The sequence below is a fragment of the Chlamydotis macqueenii genome, chromosome 18 (assembly GCF_036417535.1).
Source record: "Chlamydotis macqueenii isolate bChlMac1 chromosome 18, bChlMac1.mat, whole genome shotgun sequence".
Classification (NCBI taxonomy): Eukaryota; Metazoa; Chordata; class Aves; order Otidiformes; family Otididae; genus Chlamydotis; species Chlamydotis macqueenii.
Window position 1 is genome coordinate 609,271 of NC_141573.1, and position 26,119 is coordinate 635,389.

At 62.1% G+C, this 26,119-nt stretch overlaps 1 protein-coding gene across 1 annotated transcript in view; it reads right to left on the minus strand.

Annotated features, from left to right (window-relative positions):
* DNAH17 (dynein axonemal heavy chain 17) overlaps nucleotides 1-26,119 on the minus strand; it is a 34,500-nt gene that overhangs the window by 965 nt on the left and 7,416 nt on the right. The window contains exons 21-79 of the mRNA XM_086762641.1: nucleotides 25,642-25,864; nucleotides 25,446-25,562; nucleotides 25,249-25,335; nucleotides 24,829-24,981; nucleotides 24,091-24,339; nucleotides 23,750-23,872; nucleotides 23,174-23,521; nucleotides 23,004-23,095; nucleotides 22,701-22,827; nucleotides 22,377-22,529; nucleotides 21,820-21,945; nucleotides 21,618-21,725; nucleotides 21,347-21,478; nucleotides 20,795-20,955; nucleotides 20,531-20,687; nucleotides 20,028-20,132; nucleotides 19,388-19,545; nucleotides 18,674-18,812; nucleotides 18,023-18,250; nucleotides 17,730-17,867; nucleotides 17,107-17,239; nucleotides 16,684-16,811; nucleotides 16,418-16,566; nucleotides 16,041-16,323; nucleotides 15,722-15,895; nucleotides 15,114-15,321; nucleotides 14,873-15,038; nucleotides 14,229-14,331; nucleotides 13,921-14,068; nucleotides 13,525-13,616; nucleotides 13,188-13,349; nucleotides 12,890-13,054; nucleotides 12,547-12,738; nucleotides 11,891-12,157; nucleotides 11,231-11,392; nucleotides 10,523-10,756; nucleotides 10,165-10,329; nucleotides 9,958-10,053; nucleotides 9,666-9,883; nucleotides 9,226-9,433; nucleotides 8,834-8,949; nucleotides 8,336-8,528; nucleotides 7,985-8,220; nucleotides 7,753-7,875; nucleotides 7,320-7,524; nucleotides 6,704-6,868; nucleotides 6,412-6,552; nucleotides 6,099-6,269; nucleotides 5,801-5,923; nucleotides 5,427-5,620; nucleotides 5,161-5,309; nucleotides 4,879-5,006; nucleotides 4,261-4,488; nucleotides 3,569-3,760; nucleotides 3,037-3,216; nucleotides 2,513-2,695; nucleotides 1,291-1,473; nucleotides 907-1,050; nucleotides 141-366 (exon numbers count right to left, since the gene is read on the minus strand). Of these exons, the coding sequence (XP_086618767.1) occupies nucleotides 141-366; nucleotides 907-1,050; nucleotides 1,291-1,473; nucleotides 2,513-2,695; nucleotides 3,037-3,216; nucleotides 3,569-3,760; nucleotides 4,261-4,488; nucleotides 4,879-5,006; nucleotides 5,161-5,309; nucleotides 5,427-5,620; nucleotides 5,801-5,923; nucleotides 6,099-6,269; nucleotides 6,412-6,552; nucleotides 6,704-6,868; nucleotides 7,320-7,524; nucleotides 7,753-7,875; nucleotides 7,985-8,220; nucleotides 8,336-8,528; nucleotides 8,834-8,949; nucleotides 9,226-9,433; nucleotides 9,666-9,883; nucleotides 9,958-10,053; nucleotides 10,165-10,329; nucleotides 10,523-10,756; nucleotides 11,231-11,392; nucleotides 11,891-12,157; nucleotides 12,547-12,738; nucleotides 12,890-13,054; nucleotides 13,188-13,349; nucleotides 13,525-13,616; nucleotides 13,921-14,068; nucleotides 14,229-14,331; nucleotides 14,873-15,038; nucleotides 15,114-15,321; nucleotides 15,722-15,895; nucleotides 16,041-16,323; nucleotides 16,418-16,566; nucleotides 16,684-16,811; nucleotides 17,107-17,239; nucleotides 17,730-17,867; nucleotides 18,023-18,250; nucleotides 18,674-18,812; nucleotides 19,388-19,545; nucleotides 20,028-20,132; nucleotides 20,531-20,687; nucleotides 20,795-20,955; nucleotides 21,347-21,478; nucleotides 21,618-21,725; nucleotides 21,820-21,945; nucleotides 22,377-22,529; nucleotides 22,701-22,827; nucleotides 23,004-23,095; nucleotides 23,174-23,521; nucleotides 23,750-23,872; nucleotides 24,091-24,339; nucleotides 24,829-24,981; nucleotides 25,249-25,335; nucleotides 25,446-25,562; nucleotides 25,642-25,864 (9,857 nt within the window). The remainder of the gene's footprint in view (nucleotides 1-140; nucleotides 367-906; nucleotides 1,051-1,290; nucleotides 1,474-2,512; nucleotides 2,696-3,036; nucleotides 3,217-3,568; nucleotides 3,761-4,260; nucleotides 4,489-4,878; nucleotides 5,007-5,160; nucleotides 5,310-5,426; nucleotides 5,621-5,800; nucleotides 5,924-6,098; nucleotides 6,270-6,411; nucleotides 6,553-6,703; nucleotides 6,869-7,319; nucleotides 7,525-7,752; nucleotides 7,876-7,984; nucleotides 8,221-8,335; nucleotides 8,529-8,833; nucleotides 8,950-9,225; nucleotides 9,434-9,665; nucleotides 9,884-9,957; nucleotides 10,054-10,164; nucleotides 10,330-10,522; nucleotides 10,757-11,230; nucleotides 11,393-11,890; nucleotides 12,158-12,546; nucleotides 12,739-12,889; nucleotides 13,055-13,187; nucleotides 13,350-13,524; nucleotides 13,617-13,920; nucleotides 14,069-14,228; nucleotides 14,332-14,872; nucleotides 15,039-15,113; nucleotides 15,322-15,721; nucleotides 15,896-16,040; nucleotides 16,324-16,417; nucleotides 16,567-16,683; nucleotides 16,812-17,106; nucleotides 17,240-17,729; nucleotides 17,868-18,022; nucleotides 18,251-18,673; nucleotides 18,813-19,387; nucleotides 19,546-20,027; nucleotides 20,133-20,530; nucleotides 20,688-20,794; nucleotides 20,956-21,346; nucleotides 21,479-21,617; nucleotides 21,726-21,819; nucleotides 21,946-22,376; nucleotides 22,530-22,700; nucleotides 22,828-23,003; nucleotides 23,096-23,173; nucleotides 23,522-23,749; nucleotides 23,873-24,090; nucleotides 24,340-24,828; nucleotides 24,982-25,248; nucleotides 25,336-25,445; nucleotides 25,563-25,641; nucleotides 25,865-26,119) is intronic.

The following is a 26,119-nucleotide window of genomic DNA, read 5'->3' on the forward strand; positions in this document are numbered from 1 at the left end:
TGCTGCTTGGGGCTTTTCACAAGCCGTACCACTCAGCGGAGCCCGTGGGTACTAACACCAGCTCTGGCTGCAAGAATTTTTAAGGCTGAACTGGGCTTTCTCCATGTCTGGGACATCTCATAAAAGATGCACTCTTTTACCTTCCATGAATAATCCATGCACGTAGGAGCCTTCTCTGGGTGGAGCTGTTACATCCTCGCGGTTTTTCTTGGTCACTTCCACTGCAAGACACATCTTGTCCAGCGGCCATTCGTTTTTCCTGGCCATGGACTGCATGATGGCAGTGAGGAAGGACTGGGGATTGAAGAATCCCGCCAGCCACACTGTGGCAGGCAGCACAAAGTCCGTTGTCCAGACGTCCAGTTCCTGGAAAATAAAAACAGCAAAGTACTTCAGAGCGAAGCACGGCCTTTGAGCAGCGGCGTACTGCTTTGAGGTGTGATGTGACGAAGAGCTGATGCTTCCTGTGCCTGCACGAGCGTCAGGTAATCGTCTGGGGGGACGGGGATGGAGGTGGGCTGTGGTGAATGAACAGCAGGGTCCACTGCAGCAATGGAACTTAAACTGCTCATTGGGATTGCAGTAAATACTGCTGCTATTTTTTTTTAACAGAGCCACACTTTAAATAGATGGTTTTATTAAATATTTTTTTTTCTCCTGAGACGCATAAAGTTATGACGGGGTTAGCTAATGTTCTTTTCAAACAGTGGTGTACTCTAATGATAGACCCTTTGCAAACTTCTGCTCTCGTTCTTGGGGTGACAAGCCATTTCAGGTACTTCAAACTGCTTAAATTAACAAGAAAAATAAACCAGTTAACCCCTGCACACTGATGGAGGTGATTCCTGGTCTTCTGTGGTGTCTGCTCACTCCCTAAGCTTTAACTGTCGCAGGAAACGTGCTCACCCTAATCCGAAGCAGCAGGTCTGCGTACCAGGCTCCCAAGCTGAGGAGAGAGGGATAGGCGTAGCGTGTCCAGGATTCAGGAACGCTGTCGTAGAACAGAGCGTTTGCCAGCTCTTCCATATCTGGTGTAATCGTTAGCTCTCCCTTTTTAAAAAAGAGAAAAGTCTGGGCAGTTTCGTCTGAAGAAAGCAGGAGTGAAGTATTTGCTCTCAGAGCGGGTCTGAAGCAGGAGGTTGGTGGTGCCCGGCTGCCCCGGCACAGCGGGCTGTGCGGGCAGGGGTGCTCTGCACGGGACAAGGTCTGAAACGAGCACCAGCCCTTTGCAGATCGTGGGAAATCATTTGGCAGGGAGAGGAGCTCTCTAGGCAGCCACCCAGCGCCTACCTTCAGGCCCAGGTCCAGTTCTTTCAGGGAGCGCCTGATTTCCTGGGTCAGGATGTTCATTCTTTCGCATTCCTGGAAGGCGACTACGACGTACGGGGTCTTGTCCACCGCTTTGGCCATGATCTCTGCCATGTTGAATGGCTCTGGCAGCTTCTCCATAATCTCGTCTAGGACTGACTTCACCTGGGAAGAATACGCCAGGAAACTGCTCTTATCGAAGGAAAAGTGCTGCAAGCTGACAGTTCATTAACTCGGTAGGGTTTTTCTTTTTCTTCCTTCGTCTTTCCCTGTGCCCTCCTCTGGTGCCAGTACTCTATTCTTTTACTGACTACTCTTGGGTCTTAACAAGCTGCAGCTCTTTTTCAGTAGCCAGGAAGGTAAGAACTGAAGCCATGGAGGCTGTGAAATTCAAGTGTAAAATACAAGAAGTCAGGAGGAAGACTTTTTAAAAAAAAAAAAAAAAAAAAAAAAAAGCTGTATTTTTAGTAGTTGCCCTCATGAATGGAAATTCCCAAGCCTGCTCCAGCTGCTGAGGAGATGGCAGGTGAGCCACCGTTTGCCAGCGGCACGTCTCAAGCCCACCACAGAGTAACCTCTGTGAATGCTGCTGGCTCTTGGAACTGCACTGTGTTCAAATGGAGCGAACACAAAGAAACTGCAGCATTTCAGCCCCTTCTCCACCCCGGGGGTTTCTCGGAGGTGCTGGAGGAGAGCAGCTAAGGGGCTGTGGTCTGCGTAGCTGCCTGCGGTCTAGCCTGGCGCAGGAGCAGGGCTGAGGGGACGCCGCTGCGGAGGGGACGGGGACAAACGGGCAGCCCTGTGCTCTGTCGGCCCTGGGCTGCGGTAGCCGTGCCGCCTGCTCAGCGGCTGCAGAGCAGTGAAGCGTTTGCTGGTGTTCGTTACGTTACCAATGCCAGTGTGGCCGGGTTACTGAAACGGGAGAGCCTGGTCGCAGAGAGACCAAGTGCAAACATGCTGAAATAAATCCTGGGCAGGCGTGTCCCCTGAGCGCAGGCTGCGGCGTTCCGCGTGAGCACCCCACTTCTCCAGACCGACAGCTCGTAGCATTAGCTACCTGCATGTCTGCGCTACCCTGCGCTGGTACCAGATCAGTTATCACTGCAGGGCCTAATTCTGTGCGCTGTGTGTGGGCGCAGAGCTGTTCTCCCCACCTAGCCCCTGCTAGCCCCTCGCTCGTCGTGTGGTGTACAGCTGCGCTTGCCTTCTCCTCCCGGGAGACACCCGAGCCGCCTCCGGCGTCCGATTCTTTGGGCTGCATTTCCAAAACCGTTCGTAAAAGCCTGTCCGACGTGACGGTCAGGAAGCCAATCTCTGCGTTGGGGTGAAGGCCGTACAAGTAGGGGCTCTCTGGTGGCAGATTGTCGTCGACGTACTCGTGGTACCCCTAAGCGCAGGGCAGGCACTGGCGTTATTTAGCAGGTGCAGACAAAGGAGGGTGAATTTTGCCTGAGCCTTGAAAATACACCATCACTTTCTGGAGGTGGTGCGTCACAGCTAGCTGGCGGTGCTTGTTCAAGATGGTTTGTTACTCATGTCTTACCTAAGTTTTTCCCTCACCACCCCAGCCACAGGAATTATTTTTGCAGTGAGTCTGCATGCTTCCACAGGATTTAAACTTTTTTCCCCCTGCATTCCCCGTTGGTTAGCATGAGGGAACGCTGACTAGGGTGCATTTATCCAGAGCAGTGGTTTTCCACAGCAAATTGTAATGTTGAGCTTTCTTACCTTGTAATCCAAGCTTGGAGGGATCAGAAACCCTGGAGCTAAGTACACTTCCCCATCCAGCATCTCCGCGTGGATGTATTCGCTCAGGTAGGTGCGGCACAGCCGGCGGTCCCAGTCGTCTGTGATGTGCCCCCCGTACATGATTTCACCAAAGAGGTACCGGAGATCGTCCCAGGGCACCTGCAAGGAGAGCGCACCGTGCCGTTTCACCTTCGTTCTCAGGGCAGGCTTTGCCTTTAGGTGGAAAGTAATATTTAAAAAAAACCCAACCGAGCAGCGAGGCAGCAGAGCAGGCACTTGTCCCAGCCGCGTGCTGAACGCCCACTTTGCACCCAGCTGAGTCGCACTGGGGACTCTGCGCCTTCCCCTGCCAGAGCCTGCCGGCAGCTCCCCGGGGAGGAGGGGAACTGTGCTGGCACCGCTGTTTCCTCAAGCGCAGGTGCTATGCAGCAAACTGATGGATTTTTTTGAAGAAGGCTGGTTGTCGCAGTGTGTATTGCATAGAGGCGCAGTCACCTCGCAAGCCCCTCACCTTGGGGTTCGCCTCCAGGTAGTTGTACAGGACGTTAATGGATATGGTCAGGTCGCCGTTGTTGAAGGGGTAGGATCTGTTCCAGCCCTGCGTGCCAAACTTGCGCCGCTCCGCCACCACCGCGTGGAAGTAACAGAGCGCAAACAAGATGCATTTGAACTCGATTTCTTTGCTGCACATCTCAAGTGTGTCCTGCAGTGGGGAAAAAGTGAGAGTGGGTTTGCAAGTGAATAGTGAACGTCGCTGTCGGCCATCCCTCTGGCCAAGAAAACGAACGGGCGATGGCGAAGGAGAACTGAGGGCTGTTTATAAAAACCCATAAAATTATCTTTTAAAGATTTCTAGTTGCTTAATTTTTTCACTCATTTGTTTATAAGTAAATTAGGAATCCATAGGCGCACACCCTGCTGACACGTGAGGCTGCTTGGTCAGGGCACGGAGCCGCAGCAGCTGGCCGTTCAGCCTCGGGAAAGGCACCAGTAACTCAGCACCCTCCCTTCTGCGGGAGCCCTCGCGCAGCTCTGGTTATCCCTGAATCGCGTCCTGGAATGGGGGCTCTGGGCACCCCCGGGAGGAGGTGCTCCTGGCGCAGTGACGCCCCAGAGACGCTCAGCCCATGAAACCAGAGCCCCGGGGACAGGGTGACCCAAAGGGGTGCAGAGACGCGGCTCTGTGCGGCGCGGTGCGGGTACCTGGGTGAAGAGGTCGAGGGCTTTGTGCAGGTTGGCGTGCATGCCCGTCGGTGGCTCGTTGGTGATTTTGATGGAGTTTTCCAGCAGTCCCTGCGGGATGATGTGTGTCTCGGGGCTGGCGGCTGGCTCAGCGCTCATGAACAGCCGGTACTCGGCGTGGCTGCCCAGGCTGTGCTGCTCCACCATCTTCTCCAGCGTGCCCAGCCACCGGGCCACCAGATGGATGTTCTGCAACGGGAGCCACTCCTGTACTGCTCGGGAATCGCTCGTTCTGCCCCAGCTCCTACTGGGGCTCCACAGGGAGCAGCTGCCCAATTTGGCAGTCCCCCGCCCCCCTCCCTGCCCGCTGCCCCTGCTCCAGGTGCCACAGTGCCTTCCCACTGCAGGCGGTGCCGCTGCCCCGGTCCCCTCCCCGCTGAGGACACCGCGTGCAGCTGCAACGGCACTGGGCCGGGGGGGAGCGGAACAGCTGCCGACGCTCCCCGAGCTGCAGCCATGCCTGGTGTCGCCGTAGCGTCGGGGGACGCCCTGAGCCGAGCGCCCTGCGGTTTGTCCCCGTGTGCCCCGCTGCTGGCAGGGCTGAGCACCCCGCCGTGCACCCGGGTGCCCCCCACCCACCTGCAGGATGACCCAGTGCCCCTCTGCGGCCGCCACCGCCAGCGCCTGTTCTGCCACGGCCTCCTGGCCTTGCCCCAGCGAGACGTTGTGGATCCTCCCGTTGTCGATGGTGAAGTTCAGTTTTTTGCCTGGGGAGGGGAGGAACCCGCCGCGGCGTGAGCTGCCTTTGTCAGTACTCACGGGAAGATGGGGCTGCGCAGCTCGGGCCGTTCGCTGGCCAAACTGGTGGCAGCACACAGCCCTCGTGGCCTGGTGCCGGCTGAGGAGGGGACAGCGGCTCACCCAAGGCCTCCACGTCTTTTAGCGGGTCAACGCCAGGGGAGAGAATGAAGAAGAGCGGCGTGGAGGGGCTGCTCTCCTTGTACACCTTGGCGAGCTCACTGCTTCTTCCTTCCACATACTTGCTCCCCATCTTCTCTTCCACAAAGTTGCTACGGAAAAACAAAACCATACCAGGAGTTAGGAACAACTGCGGTCCCTGGGCGCAGCTGGCGTGGTGCCGCCGTGGGGCTCTTGCCAGGAGATCATGGTGCCGCGTGCGGGCGCACCGGATGGCGTAGGTCATCCTGTCCGGCCGCATGCACCGCAGCATGCACAGCTTCTGCAGGGCTGACTTGTGCTTCCACTCCTTGGGGAACGCCTCCTTCTCCGGCACCTCGGACTCCACAAACTTCTTCCATCGCTTTGCTGAGCCCTCAATGTCGCTGTCCAAGTTCCTGAACGCTTCCATTTCCGAGAGCACCTTCGGGTCCCACAGAGACGGGGAAATCACTCCCAGGGGCCGGGACGTGCTGGCTCTCACCAGCCGCAGGGATGGGGGGGCTTTGCGGACCCTCCCAGGCGCTGCAGCTGACGCCGGGCCTGCCATGCTGGGGGCCGCGTTGGCCTCGCCTCGGCACAGCGGGCGATTGTGCGGACCAACCTTGATGCCGCCCCAGCCCTGGGGCTGCAGGAAGTCCACGGGGGAAGCGACGTTGGCCTTGGAAGGGAAGCGCAGAAGGAAGTCCAGCTCCACTGGGTTCACTTCTTTCTTGAGGGCCAGGACCTGGCAAGTTGAGAGCGCAGCATCACAACGGCCCTGGCACACGTGGCCTCGGCGCGAGGGCTGCGTGCTGGCGAGAAGCTGCCGAGGATCCAGCAGCAGCAAAGAGGTAACAGAAGGGCCTGTCCAAGCCAACAAACCCATGCACGGTATGGTACCACAGAGCCCCACGCGTTACCTGGAAGGCAACCTGGGCCAGGAAAATGAGTTTGTCTCTCTCAAAGAGTCCCCGGGCGGTGTACATATAGACCGAGTAGGTGATCTCATCTGTCAGGTTGAGCACCCTTTGCTTGATGTTGTCGTCGGGGGCCGTGCGCTGAATGGCTTTCTCGAAGACCCCGTTGAATGCCTGCGGAAGAGCCGGGCGGGCAGCTCAGCGCCTGGGCTGCTGGCTGCTCTGTGAGCAGTAAATGCTGGAACACCGGACCTCTGAGGTGCCCCAAACTCTGTCCTGCCCGTACAAACCACCGCCCTCCTCGCTCCGTGTCTACCTTTAGAGAGAACTGGTACATGGGGTTGATCTTGTTGAGGTCGCTCAGGATGAAGTACAGCAGGGATGCTCTCTCTGCCACCGGCCTGTAGTTTTCTCTAGCGACGTTTATTTGACCTTCAGTGACTTTAGCTTCTTTCACCTTGAGGCATACGAAGCTGGGTGTTATCCGGGATCCTGCCAGGTGCCGAAGCAGCACCCAGCTTCCCGCTGAGCGCCGGTGCCCGGCGCGGTCCAGGAGAGCTCTCCCGCTGCCCGCAGCACCGCAGCGCCAGCTCCGGGAGCTCACTCACTTTTTCCTCAATTTCCATGGCTGTGCGCTTTGTTGTCTCCAGGTTCTCCACCAGCGCCGTGTCCCCCAGGAAATCCCCCGAGGCAGCGGACAGCCGGGTGAGCAGGGAGTCCTCCAGCTCCTTCAGCTTGATCTTGAACTCGTTCTGGCTCTTCGTGAGGTTTGCCTACAAGAGCAGCATCCCCGAGACGCGGGTCATGCCCGAGACCATGGCGAAACTCTGGCATCGGGCGCTCCCTGAGGAGCTGCGTGCCACAGGCTGTGGCTTTATCTCCTACTAGTTATAAACTCTCCCTTTACAGCTGCAGCCCAGGCGATGGGCTGAGGTGCCTGTCCGCTGGCTATGGGTCTCTCTTCTGAGAGACCACGGTTCTCGTGCTGTCACCCAAGCGCCGGTTCAGGAGCAGGGTGGCCATGGCCCTCCCCGGGACGGGTTGGCAGCCGCGGGGCGAAGCACCCGTGGCAGCGCCAGGCTCTGCGGGGCCGTGGTGGACGCACAGCCGCCCATGCGGTTGGCAGGCTCTGACCGGGACTCGCGCAGCTCTCGCGAGACCTCACTGCTCGCCGCAGCTCCCCTGGCCGCTCTGCTGCCGCCTCGCCCACCGCCGGGGCCGTACCTTCAGGGTCTCCAGGTCCGGCCGCTCTTTGGCCACCACAGCAGCCAAGAGCTGGTCCTCCAGCCCCTCCCGGGTCACCAGGAAGTTGATCAGGGTGCACTGAGCCTGCACCTCCGGCTTGTAGTGCGGGTTGAAGTATTTGGTGTGCAGAATCAGGCGGAAGCGCGGGTGATACTCCACTTCTTTGTCTCCTATCTTGATGTATCTGTTCATTAAACAAATTCATTTCTGTACGCTGTCCAAAGCGTCACATCAGCTACCAGTATCCCCCCTGGGAAACAGGGGAGAAAACTGGGGATGTGGCCAGAGGCCAGGGAAGGATCAGGCCGCAGCTGCTGTCCTGCAAAGGGGCGTAAGTCGGTCGGCATTTCAGGGCAGCAGCGGCAGCTCGGAGCAGGTGAAGCTCCTTGGCCCCAGGGATAGGTGTGCTGACCTGCCCTTCTTGGTGGTGTTCCTGCCCAGCAGATGATCCAGCACCGGATCCACCGTCTCGCCGACGTCCTCGATCAGCAGCGTCTGTCCCTCGGAAACCGCCTGCTCGATGGTCTCCAGGTAGCTGCGGCCGAGAGCGGAGGAGGCGCGGTGTGGGGCGAGCGTGCGCGTGTGCCCTGCGGCCGCTGTGCCCCGGCAGGACCCCTGCAGCCGCCCTGCAGCCCCCAACCCACCTCCTCTGGCCCAGGCGGATGGCCCGCAGCTCCTCCCCGTATTTGTTCTTGATCCACTTGATGCCCTGGAGCTGGGTGTCCACGACCAGCGGCCAGCGCTGCGTGTTGCAGAGGATGGTGGCATTCTCGATGGACGTGCGGTCGCTGGGCAGCCCCTGGTTGCTCCAGGCGGCCACGTCGGCGGCGTTGGTGAGGAGGCCGAGGGGGTCCAGCCCCGGGGTGATGGGGATGGGCACCTGCCGAGGAGGGGCCGTTGGACGCCTGGCCGCAGCGGAGCGGGAGCCCCTCGGTGCCAGCGGGCGTGGGGAGGAGGAGCCCCCGGTGCCCCGGGACGGACCTGCGGCCACTCACCGCCAGCTCGCTGAGGAAGGGGGTCCAGCGCTTCTCCAGCAGCTCGGCCCTGTACCTCTTGGTGAAGTAGCCGACGTAGGACACGAAGGCGGAGATCAGCAGTACGTCGCCGCACAGCGTCTTCTCCTGCTCTCTGAACTCCTCTACCGACTCAGCCCAGCGCACGTTTTCGGACGCCAGGCCCCCGACGAGCCTGGTGGGGTGGGGTGGGGTGGGGTGAGGTGGCTGCTGTGCGGGAGGAGGACTGGGCTGTGATGCCCCGTCCCACGCGGCTGGGACGAATCTCCCTCTGCCGGGGCAGGGGCTGCCCTGCCCGGGGCACACGGCTCTGTGGTGCACCCCCGCCCGAATGCCTGGCCCCGTTCATACTCAGGATTTTTTCGTTTGGGAGGGAGAGGGGGGCTCTGGTGCTTCCACAGCCCCTGTGTCACCGTCACCAGGCAATGCCAGGCAGCAGGGCCGGTCCCAGCGCCTCCAGAGCCGGCGTTCGCACCGTACCTGTTCGCCTGCGTGATGACTCTGTTGGTTGCGTCGGCCTCCTGCTGACATTTGATTTTTTCAGCTGTAGCTTTCTCAAATTCTGCAGTGAGAGCTGCCAAGTTGGCGTTCAAGTCCTGCAAAGGACAACAAACCTGCAGCCACCTCCTGCGCCCCGCGCTCCGCGCTGCTCGGCCCGGAGAGCCCTGCGGACCCGATGGAGCTCTGCAGCAGCCCCTGGGCTCCAGGTTGCGTGAGCTATGAGCGTATTTCTCACCCATTTTTGGCCTCTGGACAGGACCCGCAGCCGGGGTGGTGGTGGCTGATGGGGTCTGGCGGGTGCCAGCCAAGGGAACCAGCGGCTGGCTCGGGCAGCTGGCCCCGGCCGGGGGCTGCGGGGGGCACGCACTTACGGCAACTTTGTTCTTAATGCGACAGAGTTTTTCTTGTGCCTCTGCCAGCTCGGCATTGGCCTCCTCCAGCGCCTGCCTCTTGGGCTCCACCTCGCAGAACACCTCGTAGAAGCGAACGATGTTCAGGCACCAGGAGCACAGACCCGCGGCGGCGGTCGACTTCGACATGATGGACTCCGGATCGAAGCTGGGGTCCGACTGGTAGGGCCTGCACCGGGAGAATGCGCTGCGCTGGGACACTGTGCTGCGGCTGCCGCGGCCCCGTCCTGCTGCCCCCGGGGCTCAGGCTGCCGACGGGCGGCAGGGTGGGAGAGCGGAGCAAACGCCTGGATCCCACGCCTGCCCCTCGAGCCCCGCTGCGCTCGCTGGGTGAGGGTCCCTCCTGGGGCGGCCGGGTGGCAGGGGGCTGGGCCAGGGGCAGGAGCTGGCCGTGGACTCACTGAAACGCCTTCAGACAGGCCTCGGGGATGTGCTCCTTGTCAAACTTCTTCAGCGAGTCAAGGAAAGCGTCTACTTTTCCCATCATGACCTTCGCTGCCTTCCAGCTCTTGTCCTTCGGTATCCTGCCGTTGGGGGCCGTCAGGACCATCACAGCTGCCGTCACGTTCACCACTGCTTGAGGTGGGGCCCCGAAGGACTTCAGCTCTGTCAGGTTGTTCTGGGAAGGGACGGCAGGGCCGCTGAGCATCGCCCCGGCGCAGGGACGCCACACCAGCCGGGGGCGTCACTCACCTTGTTGAGCGTGTTGAGGGCCTCCTGCGCGGCTATGAGCGCCGGCTCCGCCTTCGCCAGGTCGGTCTCGCAGGCACGCTGCTTCTCGGCCACGTTCTGTGGAGGCGAGGGGACGGGATGGGTTGAGCGGACGGAGCTGCCAGAGCACGTGCTGCCCCATCCCGTGCTGGACCCTGGCGCTGTGGGCACCAGCTCAGCACCACACACCGTGTTGATGGCCTGGACCTTCAGCTCCTCCTCGTCAGCAATGGCTTTCTCCCTGCTGACCTTCTCTGTCTCAACGCCCACCACGTGGATCAGTTTATCCGCATCCTCGTTCTTCTGCTTCAGCTCTGTCTCCTGGGCTGCCAGCTTGGCTTTCAGGTCGTCCACCTTGATGGGGGGAGAAACAGAGAGGATCAGAGGGCTGATCTGGCCAAGCCCTGTCCAGCCTCGCAGCAGCAGCTTGGTACGGCTCGGGGACATCGTGGCCACCATGACCGCTCTACAAGGATGCGTCGCCTCTCGCCCCCCGCGCTGGACCCCACAGCAGGCGCGATGCGTAAGTGATGCTGAGGGCAGGTACCTGCGATGCTGTGCTCTGCAGCTTCGCCAGCCCCTTCTCCAGCCTCTCAACCTTGGCGGTGAGCTCGCTCCGTTTTATCGACAGCAGGTTTTGGTAGAGCTTTATCTGCTCCAGGAAGGTCTTCGGTGTGGTGTAATTGTAGCGCCTTTCCGTGGCCAGGTAGCTCTTGGACATCTCCTTGACGCTCATGTGGACGTAAGACATGAACTGGCTGATGGAGACCTTCACCTCGGGCTGCACCGGGAGCACAGGCAGTGAGCTCCCGCGCTGCGCAGCCGTGGTGAAACAGCACAACGTGGGCTGAGAAACGCGGGTGGCCACGGCACTAACGATGCTGGTTCTGAAGCCCAGCTCTGCTTTTCCCGGCTGCAGTCCCCCCCCCGGGGAACCTCCCCGGGTTAACCCATGCTGCACTGGGGAAAAGCTGCTCCTTCCAGGTTTGTGGTGTTTTAGGGACAAATGGGAAACGAGGACACGTTTGTCCCCACCTGTGGGGTGTGGGGCTGAGGCTCCGACGCTGGAGCCGGCTGTGACTTACCCCAGACCCCGTCCCTGACTCACTGCCCCCAGTACCCCTGGCTCACGCCAGGCCCCCATCCCTGGGCACACAGCAGCACAGAGAGCAGCAGAGGCGCAGGTGATTCCCCAAAGCAGCCCGGTTCCCCCAGCCCCGGGCCAGAGGGGGCCGGACCAGGGGTCCCAGCTCACCTCGATGTCCCCCGTTTCCTCCAGGAACCTGCTGCTGACGGACACAAGCGCATCCTCCGGCCACTCGTGGAACCAGTCGATGGCCGTGCAGTTGACCACAGCGGGGAACCTCCTCGCCCGCACCCGCAGGGTGGAGCCCACGGGGGAGAAGCAGAGAACGACCTGGGGCAGAGCACCACGGGTGAGCGGGGCGTCCCCGCCGCTGGGGCTGAGCCCGTGCCGGCAGCAGGAGCATCGCTGCGGGCTCCGCATCTGCCTGAGGTCAGGACTGTGCCTCTCGCCCACTGACGCCCCTCCCAGCTCGCGGGAGATGCTCTGTGGTTGCGCATCCTGCGCCTCTCAGCGGGGTCGGGGCCCTTTCGGAGGCTGCAGCCAGCGGCCGAGCACGCTGCCAGCATCGGCGGCCCCGCGCGCGCCCAGCATGGCCCGGCCCTGGCTGGCGGCCGAGGGGGCTGCTGAGCACGCTGTGCCCCGCGCGGGTGGGAAGGGCTGCCCCCCTCCGCCCCGGGGCTGGGGTGCACCCTCGGCTGGGAGCCTTTGAAAAGATCATTCGCCCAAACCCCCACCGTGTGACGAAACCGCGGTGTCCTGTGTCCGGTCTGCAAACAGGTTTGGATCAGGCAGGTTACTGCGAAAGCCCCGTCCTGGGCGGACACCCACCTTTAACTGGCGCCTGACTTTCTCGATAAATAATTTCCAGCAGTTTTCCTTTGTATCTTGCAGTCCAAGCGACTTGGCTTGGGGCCTCATGGCGCTGATGATGTTTTCTAGGTCATCGTCCTGAAAAAGCCCGGGCACCTCCCCGGACGCCAGGAAGTCATTGATGAGGACCAGGAACGATTCGTCAGCAACCTGGGAGTCCGTCATCAGGAACACGGTGGGGACGTTCTTCACGGCCACCTTGATGTACTGGGAGGCGAGGTCCAGCTGGGGCAGGAGAGAGGAACCGTCACCCCGCTCCCTCCAGCCCTCGGCTCTTCCCCGAAGTGACCGGTTTGGTGCAGCCTGGTGCCCCCTGGCTGACTCGGGATCCCGGAGGGTGCCTTTGGGAAGGAGCTTTTGGGAAGAGCAGGAGCTTTTGGGAAGAGCAGCCCATCATCTCCCTCCAAAGCGGCTCCTGCCCGTCCCTGGCCAGGGAAACGCCGCGCCGCTCGGGGCAGGGCTCCCGGGTGCCCAGAAAGCGCCTCTGAGCCCAGCGTGTGGTGCCCAGACGCAGTGACGAGAGGCGAGCAGAGCCCCGCGCACCCACCCCAGGCTCTGCGGCCGTTGCGGGGCTCAGCACCGGCCCAGGAGGCCGGGAGCAAGGCTGCTCTCACCTTCAGGTCCGGGATGCCGTAGCCTTTCCTCAGCGTGATCTGAAACACGTTCAGATTGCTGATGTACGCTGCCAGCCGCGCCAGACTCTGCTTCCCGCTGCCTCCCACCCCCACCAGCAGCGCGTTGCCCCGCGGAGACTCCAAGATGCGACTGATTCTGCAAATATGGGACACGGCATCTTCAAAGAGCACCTGAAGGAAACGGGAGGGAAAGGGCTGACATTCGGAGCCACAGCAGGAACAGCCCCGTAACGCACAGTCCCGAGCGACAGCGACGCTGCAGCCGCGTCTCTGCGGCGCCAGCGCTGCTTTGGCGCGGAGCTGCCGGCGGCGGGGCACTCACCAGGCTCATCGCCGCGTTCACCTCGTTGTAGCTGTCCAAGGCTTCCCCCAGCAGCTTGTTCAGAGCCGGCCAGCTCGGCACCGGCAGGTACTTGGGCTCCCCGATGCCCTGGGCGAAGTGGCAGTAGATGTTGGGCTTGGTGAACAGCAGGTCTTCGCCGAGCTCCTGGGAGAGGCCAGGCCAGAGCGGGGCTCAGCCGCGGGGCTCAGCCGGGGGCACCGCTGCCCGTGCCGCTGCTGAGCCCGTGCTGGGGAGCTCAGCCTGGCAGTGCCCTCCCTTATTTTCCAGCACGACTTACGTCAAAGAACTTTCTGCAGGTCTCCACCAGTATCTTCTTGAAGCCTTTTTGATCCTTGTCATCGACGAGCTTGTCCCCGTACACCCTCTCAGCTTCGTGGAGCCACAGCCGCACCAAGTCCACGGGGCTTTTCAGGCACTCGGGGGTGGAGAACAACAAACCCTGACAAACACGTGGACCCCTCAGTCCTGGGGGTTTATTTCACCGTTACTCAGAGCTGAGTTTAAGGGCTGGCTTTGGGAAGAGGCCGTGGTACTTCTCAGGGACATGCTGCTCCGCAAGGATGTGATGAAGGAGAGGAATGGGGGTGTTTCGGAGAGCACAGCCCTCCCGCTACCTGGAAGATGTTGGAGAGGTCGCGGAGGTTGAAGAGGTAGTGGAACTTGATGGCCGTCGGCAAGAAGGTGGAGGTGACCTTCTGGTGGAGGGCTGTCGGCAGGAAGAGGGGGTGAGCGGGCGGCAGGGCCCCAGGGACCATGGCAGCCTCCGCTGGGACCCCTGAGCCTGGCTCGCCCTCCCCCCGTGACCCTGGGCAGGCGGGACAGCCCTGCGGTTTTAGGCTGACGATTTCTAGGGGCGCAATGCTGCATTTTGAGCGTGAACAGGGGAAAAGGAGGAACGGAGCTTTTGTTTGCATCGTGCCGCGATGCAGAGGTGCGGCACTGTCCCGGTGCCAGCGGGCGCAACACCGGCGCGCGTTGCCTTCCCCCGTCCCAGCGCGGCAGGGGCTCACCCAGCGCTGCCGCTACCAGCTGGGGCTGCAGCTTCTGGACAGGCATCGGCATGCTCTGCAGGGCCAGGTGCTGCGCGAGGATGGTGCTGTACACCGCCACCAGCGCCTCCTCGCACGGGAAGCTCACGGCGAAGACGCAGAAGTGGCGCTGCAGAAAGGGCAACCGCTCAGGTGGGAGCTTCAGCCCCGGGGCCGATGCAGGCAGCGACACTGCGTCTCCCACCTCATCCCGTCCCATCCCGTCCCATCCCACCCGCTCTGGGCTCCGGTCCCAACCCTCTGGGGCACAGCCCCCAGCCCCCGCGTACCTGCAGCCTGGGGTCGATGGTGAAGGACCCCGCGGTGGGGTTCATGCAGGCCACGTACTGGCAGTTGTGAATGTCCTTCAGGGTCAGCTTGTTCCTGTCGTACCTGTGCAGGGATCGGCACCGCGACGCTTTCCCCGGGGCCGGGATGCTCCGGCCGGGCTGCACCCCGCTCACCCCGTGGGGTTGCGGGGGATGCAGGAGTGGGGATCCCCATTTCCCCCGTGCTCGGCACTGCTCTCGGCGATGCTGCGTGGGGCCCTTCCCGCGCCCCGTGGCCCCACCTGGCCCCAGACGGCCCTGCAGCAGCCGGCACTCGTCACCTCTTCCCGCCCCCGCCATCTATGCCGCGCGCTGTGCTGCTGGGCATGGGGATCCCCGCCAGTGCTGGCAGCGGGGCTGGTGTTGCGTGGGATGGGGTTTGGAGTCACCAGCAGCGAGTTTTCCCGTTCCCCTGCCAAAGCCTTCCCCGCAGCTCCGGGAATGGGCGGGCTGGGGGTTTGGCTCGGCTCCGCTGGCAGCGTGGTGCAGGCGGCGGCACGGGCAGGGCACGGCCCCACTGGGTCGGGGGAGGCTCCAGCACGGCACGGGTTTGCCGGCAGAGCGTCACCGAGCCCTCGCAGCGGGGCGGCCGCCCGGGCACCTACCAGTGCCCGCGGTCCATGTGCTGCCGGATGAGCGTGTGCGGGGCCACCGTGCCGTACTTGTCCACCTCTGGCATGTTCACGTCGTCAATGAAGTAGATAAGCCTCTTGGTGCCGGGTGGGCCGAAGTTCCTCCCAGATTTCTTCTCCAGGGGCTTCTCGAGCACAGCTGCAGTGAGAGGAGCAGGTGGGCGGTGGGACGGCGCTGCGGGGCTGTGCGGCGCAGCCCGGCGCGGAGCCTTACCCTGCAGCATGGCCGAGGTGGTGTAGAAGTTGAAGGGCACAGACTGCACCAGGTATTCATCTGCGTTGAGCGCTTCGAGCTTGTCCCACATCAGGACGGATTTTCCCGTCCCCGCATTCCCCACCAGCATCACCGGCCTCTGCTTCTCCACCAGCAGGTCCATGAAGTAGCGCAGGCGAACGGTCTCCGTCGTGTGCACCATGGAGGCCTGGGGAAATCGCGCCGTCAGTCCCGGAGCTCGCCGCTTGCTGCCGGAGCCGCGGGCAGAGGCGGGATCTTCCCGAAGAGCAGCGGGCAGGGTGCCGGAGGCCCTTCCCGCTTTTCCCGGCAATGCCGGCGGCTCTGATGGAAGAGGCTCTCTCTCCGTACAAACCTGGTCCCTCTCTAAAGCAAAAGGTCTGAGGTGCTCTGTTGTTCTAAACACTTTCTGACCAAAATAGGAACTGGCAGAAATGCCAGTTACTAAAACACCAGCCTGCGCAGCGCCACGGCAGAGCCAGCGCGGATCCCGAGCCGCTCCAGCCCTGGGTCCTGCCCAGCACTGCCTGGAGGAGGACGGTGAGGTGATAAACAAACAAAGCGCAAATGCAGAGAGCCCGTGGGAGTACCTGTAATGGGATTTCGGGATCCAGTTTGAACTTCGGCACTTTTTCAGTCCATATAACGAATTTCTTTGTCTCCGGATCAATGTAGTAGTCAAAAATTGTCCCCTGAGAAGGAAACTTGATGGTTTTAAACTCCTTCACCCACCACTGGCTGAACTTCAGGCGGTAATCCACGAGCTGGGAGGAACCAAACACAGAAACACTCAGGAACTGGCCGATGTTGCTACGCTGGTGTTTCCCGAAGGGATGTGGCTGTGGGACGAAGCCGGGCAGGAGGCTCCGGCGAGCGTCAGGCACCGAGCGGCTGGCTCCGCAGCCGTACCTGGTCCTGGAACATGGCCCCGCCGAAGGCCCAGGTGCAGGCGAAGACGAAGTAGAGCTCGTAGAGCTCCCGGGGCGAGTCCGGCGGGACGGTCTGCGGCGTCAGGAGGCACTCCAGCAGGTACAGCAGCATCTGTATCACCGTGATCTCGGGCACGGGGGTGATCTTCTTGAATCCAGTCTTGAGCTTCTCTAGGCACACCGGCAGGTACTTGTCGAAGAGGATCACCAAATGGGCCTTCTCAGACTGCACGGTCCGCGTCTCAATCCAGCTGATCACAATGCTGCGGGTGGTGGGCACGGCTGCAGGTGAGCCCATGTGCGGCCAGTGCCCGTCCTGTCCCATCCCGTCCCGTCCATCTCCCTCCCCAGGCTCACGGGTTCCAGCCCAGGTCTGCGGGGTTGATGTAGAGGATTCCTGCCCGGGACACGGTCGCTGGTGTGGCGGTCCGCAGGTGGCTGATCTCGAAGAGGAGCCGCATGGTGGGGTTGAGGGGGATGCGCTCGTTGCTGGCCAAGGTGAGGACCTGCGGAAAGCAGCCCATCATGAGGGGATGCTCTGATCTTGGGGCCCAGGCATGAATGCAAGCTAATCATCCCGCGTCAATGAGTGAGCAAAGCTCCTGGGCTGCGACGGCACCGACCTTATTGTCATCCATGACCGTGTTCAGGGACTCAATCCACATGGGGTCAATGTCTCCGTCAAGGATGATCCACTTGGGCCCCTTGTGTGTGATGTTGGCCAGGTCGCGCATTGCTGAAGAAAACAGACCTGCCCCACAGAGAGACACGTGGGTTTGTCCTTTCCGGCTCTTTCCACCCACGGCAGCTTTGCTGAGCAACACGCAGGACTGCGTGCTTTCCTGAAACACATTCCTCCTCCCTCACACTCCAGTAAAAAGGTCCAAGGAAAGCTCTTCCCATTGCACCACCACATCACAAAGTGTTTATAGATTCACGTTTTATGAAGCTATTTGCCTATGCACCAGCCGCTGAAGGATGGTTTGTGCCAGGTCCCACCCGGGGTAAGCGACCGCTGAGGTGGCTGGCACAAGTTGGTGTCTCACCGTCCTTCCACTCTCGCGTGGACGGATGAATAACCCCAAACAGCTCATCACAGGTCACAGCCTTTGGGTCGAGGTCCACGGTGACCGGCTTCCGCTTCATGTTCTTGTACGTCTTGTTGAGTGACCTCAGCACCTGCGGAGAGCGGAACCGCGCAGCCGCGGCTGCTGCACCCTGGGCAGCCCTTCCCGCAGCCGGGGGCACTGCGCCTTGCTCCCATCTGCTGCCGAGTGGCCTGGACAGCCGCTGGGAAGGCTCCAAGACCTCCATCTGCGGTGCTGGCTCTTGGCCAGGCTGCTGTGGGAGCCCAGAGCCTGCCAGCCCTGTGGCACACAGGGCGTCCCGAGACCCTCCTCCCCACTCTCCCCAGGGCGTTCTGGGCAGCCCCTGAGCCGTGCTGGCCGGCGCGGGGACAGCCCCATCCCAAACTTGCTCAGCTCCACGGGCTGAGCCTGGCACGTGTGGCGCTGGAAGGCCCGGGGTGGCCGCGGGTGCCGGCTGTGCTGCCGTCCCTACCCAGACCCTGCTGCTGGGGCGGCCGGGGGTCTGCGCAGCTGGGGGACCTGGAATGTGCTTGGCCAGGGCAGGACGGGAGCTGTGTCCTCGGGGATGGCTTGACCGCTACCTGGGACTTCCCGCAGCCGGCGTTGCCGATGACAAAGACGGAGTGCCTCACTTGCAGCAGCTCCTCCAGCTGCACCACCTTCAGCACGAAGCTCTCCTCCGCCTGCAGCTTCAGCTCCAGCACAGACTGCTTGATGATCTGGGATGGAGAGCGGGCGCTGGCCACGAGCAGCCATCGCGGCCTCGGCAAGGCCCCGGAGACGAGCCAGCCGCCCCCAGAAGTGTCAAGTGGACCTTCAGCCTCTGGACCCGGCCAGGGCTGGGATGGTGCTGGTGCCGCGCCCGAGCTCGCACCTTCTCAAAGTTGAGGTCCCTCTTCCTGGGGACATCCAGGGTTGGGAACAGGTCTCCGATCAGCCCCATGAAGACGGGAAAGTCATCTGTCACGATCTTGGGGATGTTGAAGTCTCGTAAAGCTCTCATCAGAACCTGGTCCTCGGCGCAGCCGGGGTCCCCTCTCTTCAAGGAGCCAGCGACCACCAGCACGGACTTGATAGCCCGCAGACCCCAGTCGTAGTGGTCCTGCCAACGGGCAGCAAAGTATGACATTTCACTTTGGTGGGAGAACTGCTTTAAACAACACTACAGCGGAGCACGCTGTCCCCACAGCCGGGTTACCCACACCGTGCCCGGCAGGCTGGGCTTAAAGGGAGCCACGCGAGGAACGGCCGGCTGGCTTCCTGAAAGCACGTTTGTACTGTAAATCCCTTCTGCTGAGATGAATAATATCTATTCACTCGCATCTTAACTGGATATATTCTATTCCAGTCTATTTTTGGATTTCTTGCTTTCTTCCAGACGGCAGAAACGCCGTGTGATGCACCCTCACGCAGGTGGACTGCGCAGGAAGCCTGCTAGCACGCTACTACCAGCTGAGAGACGTTTAAATCATCCGTCAGGTTTGAAATTCGAATTAAGGCTTTCACCTTAAAGAACCAACATCACCTGTTTAGACAGTAGCTCTTTGCAGAGTGTGTACAGAGTGATGAACTTCCTCGCCAGCAGCTTAGCGTCAATAAAGCCTTCTGCAACAAGCATGATCTCGCAGATCAGTTCAAAGTCGGGGACCACCATGGCGCAGGGCCTGGAGGAGAGCAGCGGCAGGTCAGCAGGGCTGTGCACGACGTCCACGCGCCCCTCGCCCTCCCGCAGCCAGCAAGAATCTGCCCTTAGTGTCAGCGAGGCGGGCGGCGACCCGTGCCGGCGGGGGTCTCTGGAGGTCTCCTGCCCACCCTCCCGCTCCAAGCAGGGCTCAGGTCACAGCTGGGTCAGGTCGCCCTGCGCCTTCTCTGGTCACACTTTGAGTTCCTCCAGGGACAGGGATCCACAGCTGCCCTGGGCCACCCCTTCCAGCGCTTGCGCCCCTTTTTAACTTCTCAATCGGATTTTGGCCAAAGGTGGAATTGGACCCCCCGCGCATCCTCCTCTCCCGGCGGGGCAGCCCAGCTCTCCCGGCCTCTGACCAGCTCGGGGGCTCGGAGCGGGGCTGTCCCGCGGTGCAAGGCTTCCCTTGCACCAGGGCCGCCAGTGCACACCAATGTCCTCGTTCGCGCCAGCAAAGGCTTAGGTCACGCTATGGACGGGGCTCGTGAGCGATACCAGAGAGGTACACGCTGTAACGCCTGCCGGCTACACCCTGACCCATCTGCCCACGGGTACCTGAACAGAGCCTTTAAATTCTCCGGCAGCTCCGTCCGCCCTGCGTAGCCAGGGTTCATGGTAATGAACAGCCCAACCGACGGGATCAGAGTGATCATCTCTCCAAGGAAATTGAACATTTTCTTCTTGGTGCGGATGGCATCCAGAACACATTTCACCTGGCAGGCGAGCGGAGGCGTCAGTGCTGGCAGCCCCGCCGCGCCCTGCCCTAGGTCCCCGGCCCACCCTCAGCGCCCACCCGCGGACAGCGAGCCCGGAGGGGAGGTCGTGCCATGGGCAACGCTAGAAATAACACCGAGAGCTTGCCGGAGCCGCAGCAGCGCAGCCATGCCCGGGCTCAGGACACCCTGTCCCGGGGCGATGGCAGTGCCGGCGGGGGCGACGGGTCACCGGGACGGGACGCAGCTGGGCTGCGTGATCTGAAACACGGCCAAAGCCTCCACACTGATCTGAAACACGGCCAAAGCCTCCGCATCGCCGCGCGTCCCTCTGTTTGCCTCCCAGCGTGACGCTGGAAACAGCTGCAGACCACCCCTCGGAAAGCCAGGTTTAACTGGGACAACGCTCAGTACGTGAACTGGAGATGCCAGAGGCTGGTCCAGCCCCTGCGGCACTGCGCTGCCGCCGGTTTTGTAGGTACCTGCACGGCAATCACGGACAAAACCTCCACAGCAATGCGATTGAATTCGTCGAAGCAGCCCCAGGCGCCGGTCTGGGCAAGGCCCTTGTAGATGTTGCCGCAGGACTGGGGAGAGAGCACCAGAGACGGGGTTCAGGCACCGAGCTCCCGCGGAGGCTGCAACGCGGGGACTCGCGAACGCCCGCGTGCTGGGAGCCGCTCCTGCTTTCGTGGTTTGTGCTGTTCCCGGCAGAACGCCCTGCAGCGTGACAGCCACCCCGGGTGCCAGGGGCACGAGCTGGGCAGAGCTGCGCGGGGAGCAAGAGGTGCAGGACGGCACCGGGGGCTGGACCCACAATTTTCTTACGGGCTGCCGAGCCGGGGAGAGGGGAGCAGCCTCAGGGCATCAGCGACAGGCGCTGCGGCCAAACACGGGCACGTGCGCTGCAGTGGCGCCTCCCAAAACAGTCCCCGCCTTGTCCTGGCTCTGCCTCGGTGCTTCCGTCCCGCTCCCCACGCCCTACCTTGTAGTCCATCTGCTCAGAGCAGTTAAAGACGTAGACCATCATGCCCACCGCCCGGCCCAGGTCCTTGGTGGTCTCCGTCTTCCCAGTGCCAGCGGGGCCGGCAGGGGCCCCCCCCATGAAGAGGTGGAGGGACTGGGTCAGGGTGATGTAGCACCTGTGGCGGGGAGACGGCAGGGCTGAGCTGCGCCGGCAGCGCGGCACGGCCACGGAGCCGCGGTCATGGGCGCGGGCGGTGGGAGGTGCGGGGAGCCCAGCCCCTACCGATCCGTCAGGGGGGTGATGACCAGCCGGGGGGTGTTCCCCAGGTACTCGTAGGAGTAGCGCAGCTGGGCGTCGCAGATGTTGGCGTAGCAGTGCTTCTTCCCCTCATCCCAGCGGTGCCGGAGCTGGGACTGCCAGGTGAAGGCCTGCGCGTTCTCCACCTGCGGAGAAGGAGCAGCAGCTCCCGCGAGTTCCCCAGCGCCCGTCGGGATGGCTCACAGGGGTGTGCAGACAGGTCCCAGTGCAATGCCGGGGTCGGTGAGGACCGACCCTGTACGTGGCCCAGCCCGCCCCTTGCCCCTGAGCGCAGCAGGAACCCGCAAAACGGCTCCGGGACCGACTTCGCACGAGACCCAGCCCAGCCTCGTCCGACCCTGCGCTGCCGTCCCCTCCCCGGGCAGCCCTGACACCTCACGCGTGGGTTCCTTCTGCCGACCTCCCTCACCCAACGTGGATACTTTGAGAAGTGTGGGAAAATAATAAAAGAACAGGAAATCTTTGCTCAGAAGTGCCAAGAAGTGAAGCAGAAAGACATCCTCTTGTAACAAATACCTTCGCGAGGACCATTTTGTCCACAACATCCCTGGCGTGGACGTCAATGGTACAGATGGTCATGATCTTCATCCTGTCTCCCGCAGTCAGGTTCCCAATGAGCAGGGAAATCAGCGCGTTCAGCTGAGCAACCTGAGGGAGCAAAGAGACCATGAACGGAAAACCGACACCAGGCTTTGACCACCGCCCGGCGGCTCCCGGGACCCGGCCAGGTCTCTCCGGAGCTGAGCAGCTGCAGGACGGCGGCAGGTGGGGTCGGAGGGATGCCAACCTGCTTTTTGTGGTAATCCTTCATTGCGTTCTCGTAGCCTTCCTCCAGCCTGGAGAAGGCAATGCCGACTTCTGTGGTCCACCAGATCTGGGTGCACGTCAGAGCAACCTGCAGCAAACCACAGCGACAGGACGTGGCCGTAAAGGGAAAAACGCCGCTCACGGAGCCGCCGGCCAGCCCAGCCCCGCGCGGCAGCCCCCACCTGCGCCGGGTAGTCGAACACCCACTGCTCCCGTGGCTTCTCCTCGTAGGTGACCACAGCCTCGGGGATGAGGTGCCGCAGGGTGGAGCGCATGCTGGCCAGCACCCGGTTCAGCCACACCTCGACCTAGAAGGGCACACCCGCAAACCCTGACCTGCGGCTCCTCGCCGCGTGACGCCGTGGCAGCGTGCAGGCGGCTCCCCAGCGCTGCACAAGCTTCTCCCTGCGCGTCGTAACAAAGCTGCGTGCAAGACCCCGGCGCGTGGCCCCGCGGGATGCTTCCCACGGCAGCTGATGGAGAGAGGAAAACCACACCGCGACCACCCGGGGGCTGCGGGGCTGAGGGGGTTGGATGACTCCGGTACAGCTGCGGCGCTGCTCTACACCTGTAAAGCAGGTCCCGTTTCTGGTTTTGGTTTATTTTTGCTGAAAGGCTGCACTATTGCACTTTAACAGTACTGGCAGGCTGTTAGCGCACAGCAAGCAGAAGGCTCGTCCCGTCCTGACCCTGCCCGTCTCCCTCCCCGCAAGCGGAGGCTCAACGGAGCTCGGCTGACCTGGCCGGACAGGTCGCAGTCTGCGTCGAGGGGCACGTACTCCTCGTCCCTGCTGAACATCCCCAGGGCGACCTTCAGGGGCTTTCTGTCCGCGCTCATCTGGAACTTCAGTTTAGCCAGGCTGTCGAAGAGCTTCGGCAGGTGCCGGGACACCTGGGAGCAGGGGCGCGGCGTCAGGGACCCCATCCCGCAGGGCTCAGGGCGCCGCATCCCTGAGCAGGGGTACCGGGGACGGCGTTCCGTCCGTTAGGGTAGAAATATCTTAAAGCTGCTGTAACAAGTTAGCGTGTAAGGGACAGAGGACCTGCCTCCACCAGCCCGTACCTCAGCGGGCTCATTGCCGTTGGACAAGATGTCGAGCAGGTCTGCAGAGGAAACAAAGTAGAACCTGGGAAAAGCCAGTCGTTTGGTCTCGAGGTATTCCGCCAGAGCCTTCTCGCAGAGCGCCAGTCTGACAGAAAACAGAGGAAAAACCGTGGTTAAAATCCCCACTTGTTAGCTTTTACTCTTGCTAAGTCCTCGTCGCATTGAGGCAGACGCCACTTAGGAGAATTCCAGCTCTCCTTTGGGCCCTCGACCGGCTGGAGGTCTCTCCGTAACGCCTCACCAGGACAACTCAAACCCCACCTTTTCTGCAGGGCTTCCAGCTTGTCGTAGAGACCAGGCTTGTTCGTAGCTTCAATCACATTGGGAGTTTTTACCGCATCGGCCATCAGTTTCTGCGGGAAGAGAAGCGCCTCAGCTCTACCCCAGCCGGCGGCGAGCTCTCGGGGCCCAGGGAGGGACGGGCTTCGCACTTTGAAATCCTGATTGATAGCATCAAAATTCTTCGAGTCCTCCGGCAGCTGACTGCGGATGTCTTCGGAGCCAATGAAGATGCTTTCCAGGTGACTCCATGTCCTCTGCACCTCAAACCAGATGCTGATAACGGAGTCGGTGGTCGACAGCTTCTGCTGCCAGCCCGACACCTCCTGAAGGAAGAACGCTAGGTATTTGGAGGTCATCAGGTTCTGCAGCTGCACTTGGTTGTCCTCCAGCGTCTCGATGAGCACCTCATCCAACTTGAGCAGCATGATGCCGGTCCTGGCGTGGGGCTCGTGCTCAAACTGCATCGTCGCCCAGGTAGCGTCCAGGGTGTTCAGCACCTGCAGACGGGGCGTGAGAAGCGAGATGGACTCTGCGGTGCCGAGTCCCAGAGCCCATGGAAAGGGAAGGCAGCACCAGGAACGTCTCCTCTGGAGCACGAGCTCCATGGATGCCACGCTAGGTGGGGATTGCAGCCTCCAGGAGCAGGAACACCAGTGCTGGCAGCCACAGAGCCACATCAGAGCAGGGCTCTCAGCAGAGCCGGGTAGGAACTGAGCCCCGTTTACCTTCTCCATCCCTGCCTCTTTCATGGCTTTGTCCACGATGTCATGAACCTCATCCTCGAACTTGTGCAGGTTCAGCTGCAGCAGATCCGCCAGGGTTGTGTCCTTGGACATGGTGAAGTTCACCTGGAGCAGAACCCACATCGTCGGGACACGGACTCCCCTCCGCGGAGAGCAGCTGGCCCAAACGAGCTCATCAACACCCACGTTTACAGACCCCACACAAATATTTGTGTATGGCCAGCTTTTAAACCAGATTGCATGCTTCCCCACATGGATGCAAATCTCGGGAGCCTCCCGAGTCTGGGGTCGGAGCCAGGGGAGGGTGGAAGGGCTGGGGGCACCTTGGTAGCCTGCATGAGCTCCTGCCAGTGCCGGTCCCTGATGGCCGGGTTCTGCAGCTCGTTCACGGCACGCAGGGATGTTATCATGTTCTTCACGCTGTTCTCCAGCCCTGTGAACGCATCCCAGCTCCTCATCTCCTTATCCAGGCTCCGAATGTCTTTAGCAAATTTCTTACACTCGATGTCCATCTGCTCCACGTTGATATCCTTCCACCTGGTGGTTTTCCAGTCGTCGATGCTCGTGTTGACCTGGATTCGGGAACACATGTGCACAGGAGGTGTAATCGGCAGCAGCATTCCCGCCGGGGATGAAGAGCAGCATCCCCAGCGCCCGCACGCTCATTGCACCCGCGCAGGGGTGTGCAGCCCCCACGCCAGCAGACCACTCTAACGCTGCGACAACCCGCCCCGTGTCTCACCCCACCCCTGAGGCAAGGAGACCCTCAGAGGAGCTGCAGCCCCTTTGTGCCTTTGGCCCAGCTGGCGCCAGGTGCCCACGCCGGCCAAGCCCGTGCCTGGAGGCAGCGTTGGTCATTGTGCCTTGGCACAGTGGCCGGCACCGAGCCCCAGGCTCGACCGCAGATGGCCACCGGCAGCCACGGTCTGAGGACACCAGGCAGCTCGTCACGGCCTGAGGAACATCAAACCTGTGAGGAGCAGCCCAGCGCAGCCCAGCAGCCGGCTCTGCAGCCCCCATTCCTGCCCCCCCGCCACGCTGCCCATGACCGCGGCCCATACCAGGGTGATGATGTCCCAGAGCTCCTTCAGCAGGCGCACCTCCCTGTGGCACGCTTGGAGCTGCCGGTATTCTGGGACCGAGGCCTCGAACAGCCTGGCTGCCTGCGCCAGCGCTGCCACGTCCCTCTCCATGGCGGCGATGTTCTTCTGTTCCTGGTTGGAGAAAAAGAAAAGGTCTCAGCCAGTGACAGTGTCCCCAGTGCTGGGGACACGTCTCCTACCCCGGCGATGGCTCCGTCCCTGCTGCGGCGTGGTGGGGACAGGAGAGTCGCTGCCACCGCACCCTCCCTGTGGAGCTGGGAGCCGGAGGGGCCGCCTGTCCCCGGCCGCACTGCGCAGCAGCACCCACTGCATGGGGCTGGGGTGGCCGGGCAGCGCCGGCGGGGACAGCGGTGGCCCTGGTGCCCTCCTCGTCCTTACCTTGTTCAAGGACTTGTAGGGGTTCGGGTCACTGTACGAAAAAGGGGCTTTTTCCCGGAACCTCTCCCGGAAGGCGTGCTGCCGGGCCTGCGTGGGGACAACGGGGGTCAGGGGGGGCAGCCCGGAGCTGGCAGCTGGGGAGAGCAGCGGGGTCGTCCCAAAGCTGCTCACTTGCCCCCGCGCCGTGGGGCAGGCACCTCGAACTGCTGGCACTTCCTGCGGATGACGTTGACCTCGTTGTTTTGCAGCGGCGCCACGTTCTGCTTGACGCGCAGGCAGAGCTTCTTGGTGCCGTCCCACTGCTCGGGGAGTTCCTGCGGCGAGCACCGCACGGCGTCGGCGGCCTGGCCCCGCAGACCCCCCACCCGGCCCCCTGTGCCCCAAATGCCTCACTTGGAGCTGCAGGTGGATCTCCTCCGGCATCTCCTCTCCGTACGTGCTGAGCAGCGCGACCGTCTCCCTCAGGGGCTCAAACGTGCCGTCGGCCGACACCTGCTTCTCCTTGACCCTCCTCAGGTGCCCCATCACCTCCACCAGCCCCTCGTAGTCTCCCTCCTCCAGAGGTTTGCTCAGGCCAGCGTCGGTGTCTCGGATGAAATCCTGCAGCTCCTGCAGACTGGAGGAAGGCGCCGGCGCTCACTGGGTGTCCCCGCCGGGGCCGACAGCCGCCCCCGTACTGCTCAGGGCTCGCTCTGTGGGGCACGGCCCCCTGGGGACTCGCCCCCACCCCGTGGGGGTGCCCGGCAGCTTCGCCCGCAGCCCCACCCCGCACCTCTGCGCCCCAAGAGACGCCCCTCTCCTTGGGGGCCAGCCCTGCCCTGGCGCACAGCACGCAATCGTGCTGTCGGCACAGCCCGGCCGGGGTCGCGTC